The 12,152-nt window shown below is 40.1% G+C and overlaps 1 protein-coding gene across 3 annotated transcripts in view; it reads right to left on the reverse strand.

Moving 5' to 3' along the window:
• Positions 1–519: 519 nt before the first annotated feature.
• LOC107263533 (discoidin domain-containing receptor 2) overlaps positions 520–12,152 on the reverse strand; it is a 63,066-nt gene continuing 51,433 nt past the window's right edge. For 2 of the 3 annotated variants that reach the window (XM_025080644.1, XM_025080643.1), the window contains 6 exons: positions 11,757–11,879; positions 10,851–10,960; positions 8,555–8,755; positions 8,242–8,334; positions 5,003–5,144; positions 520–4,906 (listed from right to left, as the gene is read on the reverse strand). In XM_025080644.1, the coding sequence (XP_024936412.1) occupies positions 4,574–4,906; positions 5,003–5,144; positions 8,242–8,334; positions 8,555–8,755; positions 10,851–10,960; positions 11,757–11,879 (1,002 nt within the window). In that variant the 3' untranslated portion in view covers positions 520–4,573. The remainder of the gene's footprint in view (positions 4,907–5,002; positions 5,145–8,241; positions 8,335–8,554; positions 8,756–10,850; positions 10,961–11,756; positions 11,880–12,152) is intronic. The other variant, XM_015730854.2, reaches the window with a different exon arrangement.

A 12,152-nucleotide genomic window follows, 5' to 3' on the forward strand; every position in this document is an offset into this window, starting at 1 on the left:
CAATCCCAACGGCTCGAGTTTAATTAATAATCTAGACGGGTGAACGTCATCGCGTCACTTTTCGTCTATTTTTATTAGTCACTTTATCGATGCACGTTTATTGCTCGTTAAATAATCTTTGCTTTAAAAGCACCCTTCAGTTATTCATTGTCAGCGATGACTGTGCGATACAATAGAGAAATCATAGTGCGATTTTAATTCATAGCAATTATTTGCACTGCACATTTCGCACTCGATCAATTTTTAAACGAGTCGCAATATATTTGTGGCGAAATTTTTTAAAGAATTTTCACGCAAATTCCCATGCCAATAAATGATATAACAGCCATGAGGAAAAATAATTTTCAAAAATTCTCCACAATTTACTCGTCACTGTTTAAATAGCTCTGTACGTAATTTTAACATAATAAATATCCGTGAAAAAATTAAATTCTGGTCCGAACGTGTAAAAATCTGCATATTCGAACGGGCAACAAAATTGCCGGAAGTTAGAAATTAACAATTGTTCTTCGTATTCGGTTTTTTTTTACTCATCGCGCACGCTAATTTTATGTGGATATAGTTGCGTTATAAAGTACACTAGATGACTAGTTAAAATCTACACATTATTATATACACCTACCAAATAACATATATATACCTTCGTTTATATATCGTTCGAGTTAGTTATATCGATTTGTCCCTTAGCAATGTAGATATAATATTATATAATACAGATATATTATCTAAGTCGTTGTACATCGTTACGTTACCATTTCGTCATTATACTATATTATAATTACACTCTTAATTATCCTTTCGTTATCGATTAAAATATATCCATATAGTGTATACATATATATATATATACTATATATAGACTATTTAATCGTTTCGCTTTAACATTACACGAGTTGTAGACAATTCTTTCCTTGATATTTACAGAGATTAGATAGAAAATTATAAACAGTCCTTAGTACAAAATAATTTTACGATTACAACGATTAGGTATAGTAGCGTACAGACGGTAACCGGGTGAGCTCTGCACAGTCTTCCGCAATTACCTATATGCCTTTCAATTCCTTAGTGGTTTTTGCATAAACCACAAGATCTGCCAAATGGGGAGTAAGTAGAAAAAAAATTGTCAAATTCAAATATTCTATCTCATGATCCACTGTCAACCTATGCTCTTGAATGATAATACAAGAAAATTCATTAATCCACAATCCGATAGTACTGTCTATACATATTATGTATATAATTAGTATGTTTTATAATATACTAATTAATTTCTTTTTTTTTTCTTTTTAATATTAATATCCCGATGCTAGTCATCCTCGGCACGAGTTACTTGCCTAGATGCTCCCGAGGTTAATAAAAGTTAAGTTATCGATTTTTAGGTTAGGATATTCGCGAGGAACTGCGAGGCTTTGTAACTCGTGTTAAAATAATGTACAAGATGAAAGAAGGTAGCGGGGACGTTATTGTAATGATTTGACCGGAAGTTATAGGGAGAAAGAGTGAGAGAGAGAGAGAGAGAGAAAAGGTAAAAGGGAGAAACAGTTGAGAGATAAATGATAAAAAAACAATAGTCACTTATTCTAATACACGTTTCCTCTCGCTGCAATAGCGATGCTTGAACTCGAATCTATCTGAACGAATAGGTCGTTTCAGTCTCAAGGCGTAAATACGATTGTCAATCATACGAGTGCGAGGATCATGATTAATGATCGTCGCCAGTTTCGTCGTTAGTCTAATTAAGAGGGTAGAAGTAAATAGGGCAGCGGGATAGAAGACTGGTTAACGAATGGAATGAAGATGATGCGTGTAGATGGTAGATAAGGGAGAATTCGTTAAGGTGGTGGAGAATGAAAAACTAACGTAGAGCTCACCGACAGGTGCGAGAATAATAAACGTGCGTAGTACTTCGACGTACGTGGTTAGTAACATTGGCGCGATTGATTGGCGGAATTAATTCATATTGTTAACAACTATTTAAAATTCCGTTCAATCTTATATATATGAAAACGAAGGTCCTGCAGGATCTGGATACTCTTCACGTTTGCGCATTTCAATCCCTTCGTTGGCTATTTATTTGTATTTTTGTTTCGTGCATGTTTAGTATAATTATGCTGGATTAAATTTGTATGATATTATTTTGAGATTTTTCGTAATTCAATGCTCTCGAAGGGATCAGCTTGGTCGTTATCAAACTTTTATATTCAATTTTAACAGTCTTGATTATCAGATCCATCGATAATCGATATATCCCTTTAATCAATTTTAAAGGAAAAATCTATTGGTACGTCGTCGATTGTTTTTATACTTGACAGACCTCTTTGATAATCAAGCATAGTTCACGTTTGCGCAATGTGCTTCCTTATCGATCAAACAGAAGAGACCAGAGACTTGCAGGAGGTATCTAGGGAGGGAAAGGATACGGCTTTCTTTTTTTTTTTCAGTTCTATCAATAAGATCAAAATACGAATTAAAATAGTATTTGCTCGCGAGATCAATTGACCTGTATAATTTTTTAAATAATTTCACAAAATAAAAGTTCTGAATCATTTCATCTCCCATCGTTTTATGTAAAAATGATTGATAAGAGTGTTAACACAAGATTCTAAGAGAGGACTGATAATACTTTAAGCCTTTATCCTTTCTCGCCAACAGCCACAATTGGTAGGTATAGGTATGCACGTAGATATATAGGTCGATTCTCATAAAAAGATCAATTACGATTTAACGCCTAATTATAATCATCGCTGATATAATGCTAATAATAATAACCATTTTTATCTCACCTTTAATCACTTTCATTCGCGTTCCTCTAATTACCATTCTTTTGATCCGTTATACATGGGCGTTAAAAGATTAATTGATTATCTTGCAAGAATCAGTCCGTACGAGTTATCACATGAGTAGACAAGTAAGTTACTCGCTAGCAGTAGGGGCAACATTATAGCCAAAGGCAGCGTTATGCTTATACATTAAATACGTACAACTAATTCTCAACCTACTTACATCTTATACGTAAAGTTACCTTTAGTTATATAAATAGTGTTTTATAATAATATATAACGGTAACATCATTTTAATATTAGATATCATGAGTGCTACACGCATATTTCTTACATGCCTTCCTGATAAGAGTCGAAAGCCATTTTCATGGATTTAATATCGATACGTGTAAAAACTTTTATTTTTATTTTTTGTTTCATCTAAAAACTCTAATCACTCGTCATGTATTATTATTTTTTGAGGTATTAGAAAATACGTTTTTCTTTTCACCTTGCGCCATGACGTGTCTAATGAGACAAATAAAAGCATCTTGTCCGATATGTCTTTTCTGGTTATCATTATTGTAATCCAATGATATGACTTTCGATCAATGCGTCGTTGCTCGTTTCGTTATACGTTTTCAAAATTTGTATTTTTCGATTACACAAAATTTCCAGTTGCTGGCTATCTTTTTTTGGGGGGAAAATATATCATTGCGAAATGAAATTTGGTACTTTGAGATTTATATTTTGAATATGTGGTACGGGCATATAGCTTCTGTTTTTTTTTTTCATTGATTGGGTAATTTGACTCTGTGACGTGTTCAGTTTGTGCCGTTGGAAGAATCGAGACTGACGTCACGGTTCTACGTGATTACTTACATACTGTATTAACGTGTCTTATCACAACTAATTTCTATATTTACAATAAATATATTAGTTTTATTGATCCCGCCTATTATATAAAGTTATAATTATGATGTGTCATAGCCGTGGTTACATAGCATACTACTGTTTCGGGGTAGGGGGGGGGGGAATACGGATAATTTTCACTATCTGTTTTTATTCCCGGATCTAATTTTTTTTCTACGTATGCATACGTTCCCATTATGTAATTTTATTACGATAGTAATCGCGCACGAACTTTTGACGATAAGTGTTCCGTGTAATCATAATTCGATAGTATTTTCGCAAGTCTCTACGCCATTCACGTATACAGCACTGATATACTTTTATTGGAATATAGGAGGAGCGCGAGAATTTATATCATTATTTTTTGAAATTCGTGGAATCTCTTCTTTTTTCTACCCTCATTATTTTCATGTAAGTTGAAAAAAAATTTCGACGTTATAACTCACGCTGGCATGTTGTATAGACATGAGATATGAAAAAAAAAGTCTTTTTATAATTTAAACAAAATTTCACTGACTCAGCCACCAGTTCCTAAATGCAATCATGGTCGGCTTATGCTTGTAGGTGGTAAAAAAAAAATATACAGTAAAAAGTAAAGTTGTCTCGCGACGTAAATTAATTATGAAACAAATACAATTAATCTGTCTTGAGTAATGAGTATTTTTTCATACACAAACGTAGGAATGTATATAATTGAATTATTTGTTGCGTAATATAATTTTTTGCCTTTACTCAAAATGGAGAATTGACGTTCGAATAAAATGTTGAAAAAATGACACATAATTGTTAAAATTCGAATGCACATGAAATGCTTGAAAAATAAAAACTTACTGTATCGAACATTCAATCCAATAACGCGTCCGCACTTAATTCCAAAAATTCCATCTGATCCCGCTCTAATATCAAGACGTGGGAGCGTAGCCGAGGTTTTTTCGTTGGAGGAAAAGGGAAATCTCCCGGAATGTCGGTCTCTCACTGTCCTCCCGTCTCCAACACTCCAGCATCAGATCGTAGATGTCCTTGGAGGAGGCATTGGGTCGTGACAGATAATTAAAAAGTGTCCTGACATCATCCTTACTGGACTCCTCGACACTGTCATCGTAGTGCAACAGCCTGAGACTGTCCACGACTTCCTGGTCAGAAAGATGTTCATAGGGCACGCGTCTTCCAAGATTCAATATTTCCCACAGAGTAACAGCGAATGACCAGACGTCACTTTTAGTCGTATATTTCCCCTAAAAAGGAAGCCAAAAAAATTAATCAAAATCATAAAAGTTCAATTCGAATTATTATAAAAAAATCAATATTATTTTAAGCCGCTATGAACCAACCAGAAATACAGATTCCCACGCCATCCAGCGTACAGGCAATGGCATATTGCCATCCACCTTATAATAGTCGCAGGCGTACAATTCGTTGTCGGTGCCAAAGTCGGATATCTTGATATGGTAAGCCTTGCCGACGAGGCAGTTCCTGAAAAAGTCCGATGAGAGATATTGAGAGTCGGATAAGGGTTTAATTCGAGAGGGGTCGATAGAGGGTCTCTGAGCCTCACAGAGGAATATCGACGCCTCGGCGTTTTCCGTAAGGAACTCAAAGTCGTTCGCCTCAAAGTACTTTAAGGGGATAATGCTTTTTTTTTTCTTACTTTTATAAAGCGAACTCTAAACTAGCCTTTATCTACCCAAGTTCACAGCGCTAGAAACTTACGCTCCCCGAACTCTGGCATTCGGTTAGAATTTAATCCTATGGCTTTTAATTCGTTTTGCGCTGTACATTCAAAGGGTCAGATCGATCCTGTATGCGGATGGTATGCAGCGCATAGCTCGGCTTCCTATATCAACATGCATGTACGCATTCTACGCATGCACCGAACCGGAAGTAGATACGCATAGCGATGGACGGATGACGTAGTGACGTCCGCGATGTATACCGTCCGTATACAGGGTTGCCAAGAGAAAATGAAGTTTGGTGTATCGACTAGGGATTAAGGCTTTTGTGATATGGAAATAGGGGTCTGAGGAAAGTTAAGTTGCTCCAGGAAACACGAAGGGGTAGCGAGCGAGAGAAGTTAACATTATGTATACAAATACATATGTACGCACCTAAGGTGGAAACTGACTGAGGGGGACAACACTAACCGCTCGAGTAGCCAAACGTCAAGGATTCACGTCATTACATTGATGAAATCAATTATGACCGTGGAACAGAGCTTCAATTTGTACTATCAAGGTATTTAGTCGATCCGAATAGATTGGCATTACTGTACTAAGTTCTCCCCTAGGTATGTGCTATAGTGAATTCAACGTTTATGTACCGGTAGATAGCCAGTGGCTTTCTAGAAAATTAATTCGTCTGTATATTCCAATTACACACCAAGATGCATCTGTGGGTTCATTAAAATATGTAGCTTATAAGTTTCCGTGCGAACAAATAATCTGCATGCACTTGGATAAACGCCATAGGCGTTTTGGAAAATGCAACTGTCGTTAAAGCATACGTGCTACTTTATAAAGGTTAGTTCGCACAGCGGAACAAGTGGTAATAATACACCCACGTACTACGTGAAAGATACATATACCAAGTGTATATAGCCAGGGTAGAAATAATGGTTCCACGGGGGTGTCGCAAACGATTAACGGGAGTTGATCGTTCGATCGACCGTTTTATGGGGTTTCAATTGGTCCGTCTGGGACACGCTCGGAATGGCGGTGGCTGCGAATGTTTCTCATTCGCGCTACCTTCCGTCACCCTGGGCGATAGGGGGTAACCAGGCGATGCTGAATTTGCAGTTGAAATATTCATACGACTGCATAATTAATGAGCTCGATTCAGTCGCAACGAGGGGTGAGTATGTGCTTGGTGGTCGGCTGGACCGTAGATAGGTAGGTAGCATTCAAGATAGAGATATACACGGTACACGTAGAGAGAGGATATGAGATGCAAGGAAGGTTTCCACCAGGGCTAACCAAAATTGTCTACATTTGTAACCCAAGTCGAAGCAAAGGATTTCTATTGGCTTGCAGTGGGTTGAAGCAAGCACCTGTATGCGGTGGTGTATTGCATGCTTTGCGGTATGTTACCGTACTAGAGAATTTCTAACCTCAAAGCTCATAGTACGTGCGTTTAATTCCGTCTTTGAAACTTCTTTACCGACACTGCACATATTCGTGTTATAAGGTACAAAACTGTTTTTATGCTTCCACGGTATACCGTCATATGCCCTAAGTCATTTTTAGTGGACTCCTCAGACATTTATGGTGCTGTAACTCGTGAGTCAATTGAGATATACACTGCTGCTTGCTGTCATTCGAATGTTCGTTGTCGTTTGTCACGCGCATGCGCGTCAATGTGCAGTAGAAAAAATTGAAGAAGAAACGAGAGAAAACCGTGCGAGTAACTCATTGATTTTTCTTTGCCGACAAAACGTACGGCACGATGCCCATAGGTATACACGGCAACGTTTATTGAACCAGTGCGATATTAAAGTTCATAAGTTTTTAGACTGTATTTCGAAATCAAAGCTCTCGTAAAAATACTACCGCCACTCCCCTACCGGCAGCTGCTTGAATTATTCTGAGTTTCGAGACCAGTCGTAAAGACGTAATTTCACGAGAGCGACGCGCGTTGTCCGTTCTTCGTCGCTACTATTAAATCGAATCCTTCGGTAGATTTGTAGAGTCGTAATACTCGTATAATAGAATCCACGAGTATTTCAGGAAGATTTACAAGCGATCGCTGCGAGAGGGATCGTCCTGAACGAGTAGAGAACTGGCAGGTAGAAGTACTTTACCTTGAAGGAACATATGCTCACTGGGAGAATATTATATAAATTTGACAGTCAAGCGATAGGTTTCAATTTAAAAGATCTGCCACTTTGTCAAGAGTTCATTCGCATGGACTCGTATTCACGGTCTATATAATAAAAATTCAATTGTCTAGGCGGGTCTATACGCCGTGTAGATAAGGCCAGATATCTGTTATAAATTCTTCCAGACCCACCAGACCGTACGGAAACGTAACGTAACTATCGGACAATTTGCCGGCCGTGAATCCTGAAAGAAGTAAATTTCTCCAGGGTGGCAATACTCAGCCCTGCTACAAAGTCACAGGGGAGTCCAGATCTTCGCGAAAGATCCATCACGATACCCATTGAGAATTGTGGCTTTAAGCGTGCCCGAGATGCTTTTGGCTTCGGCTGGTTGAGAACGACACGAGCACCCGCTTTACGAGTCGACTTGGGCGAGTCGCGCTAACGAATCGACCAATGATTTCCCCAGCGATTCTCGCTGCGTGCTGGGAGGGGGGGTATTTGTTTTTGGCTTATGGAAATACACTCCAGGGCGGAATAACTTAATTTGACCAAGAGAAAAATCGATACGCGCACCTACACTCTTATTGAATTTTCAACGCTTGCCTGCGAATTCACTTCTCTGCCATGGGAATGCCACTCCTATATACACAGCATATACAAGCTACTAGTTTATACCCGGTTAAACGAACACCTGGGTATCCTAGACTGGAGGTTGACGAGGATGAACTTTCTTATTTGTCATATACTACGACTTACCTCGTCGCTAGATCACGGTGCACGAAGTTAAGGTTCTCCAGGTAGCGCATACCAGATGCTATTTGCGCCGCCATGTAGATGAGGCAGTTGAAGCTGAAAATCAAAGATAAAGATCAGTCGTCAATATATATATATATATATATATATATATATATATATATACACATATCTATACACTGCCATTACGTACCAAATGATACTATATCAATTGGATTCTCTGGTACTGTTATTAAGACACGTATCTCGACTTGTATATCTCGATGCATATTATAACACGTATACGTATTACGAATATTAATATAACTGATCGTACCTTAGAGTCTTGACGCCGATCGGCATGGAGTGAGCATCCTCGGCTGTAATGTGGGTCTTCAGGAACTGGCAGAGATCCCCGTGTTCAAGGTACTCCATTACAACACAAAATGGCTCCTCGCGACAGCAAGCGCCAAGGACTCTGGCGATGTTGCGATCCTCGAGTGCCGCCAGGATTCTTACGTCTCGCTGAAAGTCCAATCTAACGAGGGAACGGGATTAACGTGTGTATAATTTATCAATGCATATTTCATCTGCGAGCCACAGCGCGGAACGAGGAACAGAATGAATATTAACGAAATAAGAATCCTGAATTTTCGGCGAGTTTGGCACGAATGAGAATCCCAACTGCGTTTACGTGTCCCCCATGCTGCTTCGTATTTACGACGGGTCCCCCGTAATAGTATTCTCGCGTGATGGCTTAATACCCTTGTTAACGAAATTATAGCGGGCATTGATTAACTATAAACTCAGAAGGTTGCCGAACCAGTATATACAGCATATTCGAGATATTACCAATAGGTACGCCAAACTGTAATACGAAGTATATGACCCTGTCGTAGAGCAGCTGTCATTGTCAATTATACAACTGATAAAAAATTAATTAATACCTATACGAGTGTCATAGAGAGACTATTGTTTTTGAATAACAATTGAAAGTAGCTTTATGAGAATCTATAAAAAGTTACAATAACGGAGTAGTGTATTATAAGAATAATTTACGGTCCATTCTAAATAAGTATATACATAATAGAAATACCAGGCAAGTCTATCAGGATCCTCTATAAAATCCAGCGTCCCAACAGCTATTCAGGGGTTAAAAGGTCTATCTGAGAAAATCTACGCCAACATAATCTACATACGTCCTTCTTTCGGAGAGGGTGTCTTAACACGGTCTGTGACTGGGGCAAGGAAACACGAGAGAATCGGCCGTTAAGGAAAATGGTATGCACAGCCATAGCTGGCAAGGGCGGGCAGGACTCGGTAACGGCACAAGGGTGATATTCGCCAGAAAGAGGGGAGTCGACGCCACGCTATGTTATTTTTAATAAAGTGTCTGGTAGGAGTTGGGCTGCGGGACGTGATACCAGCGCTGACACATAAAACATCCTTATCTCCCGTCAGCACAGACTACGCCGACACCTCTTGGTCGCCCACCTACGATCATCTGCTTCCCTCATTTATAATCCGGCATAAAAAACACCTCAATACGAGCTGGATGTCGTTTCTCCATACTTCTATGGTGTTAGCAAATGATAGGCCATGAGCCTGACTACGGAGCCTGATCCACGAGCGTATAGAAAGTTGGGGATAAATGTGGCCATGGGAATAGCGAACAGGGTACAGTTCACATAGAAATTCTGAAAGTTCCCCTTTCTACGTCCTACAGCCAGAAATGAGAAGACCTGGTGAACCTGAGAGATAATCGATAAACTGGTCTGCCGAAGGTAAACGGTAGAAAATCAAAGGTAGAAGCGACCTTGGACTTGAGCGATGGATGATGGGGGTATTTGACCCGATAGTATCTATATGCTATATACGACTGTCAGTGTAATTCCGTCTAGAGCAACGAACAGCGCGGTGACGTCAAAGGCTTTTCGTGAAAATCAAACGGGCGCAAAACTTCATGAGACCTGGTCGTTCGGCGAGAAGCTGATCCTCGGTCGGTATACGACTTGGCGCTTGGTCTGGGATTCGAGGAGTCGAGGAGTGTGTCTCCTCGTCTCCCGGTCATTGTATGCAAATGCGTTGCTTTCGTCGAAGGAAGTTACAGTGGATACTCGCCCTTTTCTGATGTCTAGCTGGATAAGGAAGAAATAATCGTTCTCACGGAATCTAGATGACTGCTTCCGAAGGGCTAATCGGGTAGCTGAGGCTGGGCCACGGCGGGCAAGATTAAACGAAAGAACTGGGCACGATTATGCGAAAAGAAATGGCGTATGCCATTATACGAGTGTATATATGTATAAGGATCTGCAATAAATTTGGAGAAGAGCCAGAGCTAAGAGAATACCAACTAATAATAATTGCACGTCGTATCAGCGTGATCGATCGCCAGGGTGGGATTACAGTTCCTCATAGAGAAGCAAGGAGAAAAAGCTTTAATGGATAAAAAGCAGCTGCATTATGCTGCTAGTTTGCTGATGACCATGGCGGCTGGTGCCACGGTGTCAGGTCAGAGGATGCTCCAAGTGAAAAGAGGTGCCAGTAACTTACAGTGAAGATCGATTGAACTACCACCCTAGGAAAACAATGCAAATTGAGAATGGTGTATATATATATATACGTATACTCACTTTTCCTTTTCACTAGCCTCAGGCAGTAAAAACTTTACTGCGACGAGCCTCTTGCCCAGGGTGGTTGTCGTCCCGTACTCCGGAATCCCTTCAGCTTCCGCCACGTATACCTTTATTAGCATACATTTGTCTTTCTTACAAGTCGGCCGCAGATAGACAACGGGGATCTATGTAAGCTATGCCGAGGAGAGCGTCGTTTAAATTTGAGAAAAAAAGAAGAAAAAAAAAAAAGGATGCCGATAGATCAGCCGGCCAGTCGCCGGTATCAGAGCCGCGTTGGGCATTATACATCCGTGGTGTTATTATTCATCGAAAATCTTTGGAATCAGGAAAGTACCACCTTTCTCACGGTTCAGGAAGTAATACTTTACAGACCGAGTGCGTGTTTCGAGCACGATGCTAAATCACGAGCCAACGGAGCTCACAGTGTGAAGTGTGACTTGGCATTTGAAATAAGGATTCATAAAGCCGTCGACAAGAGCGCCGAGGCATGGTCGCTATATAGTTGCATCTAAAAGACAAAACGAAATTATTGGCTGCATCGACGCGGACCAAACTGATTATTAAGAATTCAACGCGGCCCCATTATCCCGTGAAGAATACCACGTTATTCTTTGTTAAGCAACTCCATTGTACGTATACTCGTGGTTACGCCGAAGTTTCACCAGTCGACGTCACGAAGTGCCAGAGTGGATTGATTTCATAATTATCTGTATAGAGAGGATGGACGCATCGTGACGCCATTGTTGTTTCCAGTCTAGCAAAAGGTATATATACCTGCTGCTCGGGTCTTCCTTACAAAACGTATGTATATATATCGTATATAGCCCGATTGGAAATTAAGAAGCGATAATGACGCTCCCTCGACTCAGCTGAGACGCTCTGCGTCGACGATCGTGAGTTTACCGTTCCAAAGGCCCCTTCGGCGAGCTTCGAGAGCATCCGAAGACGATGGCGTGGGAAGAGCGGCACGCTCGTCTGTTCCAGGCGCCTCTTCAGAGCAGAAAGAACCTCCTGTTGCGTCGGCGACTGCAAGACGATCCTCATGCAGCTTCGATAACACACGATCGAGGATCACGCTATCCGTACACGAGAGCCAGTGTAAAAAAAATTCAAAAAGCCCGCGCTCGGCTTGGCTGGACGTAATAAATCAAAACGGGTATCCAGTGCTGGAGGACTATGACTTTATACGTGTAAAATCTCCACGCTATAAAGACATCAGTAATCTTAGTCCCTGCAGTGATTTCGCTAAGCCAATGTATATGAAAATAAATAAAAAGCCTTTTTGGGTAATATAAAATC

Source organism: Cephus cinctus, unplaced genomic scaffold, assembly GCF_000341935.2.
Source record: "Cephus cinctus unplaced genomic scaffold, Ccin1 Ccin1_scaffold0153, whole genome shotgun sequence".
In the NCBI taxonomy this organism is placed as follows: domain Eukaryota; kingdom Metazoa; phylum Arthropoda; class Insecta; order Hymenoptera; family Cephidae; genus Cephus; species Cephus cinctus.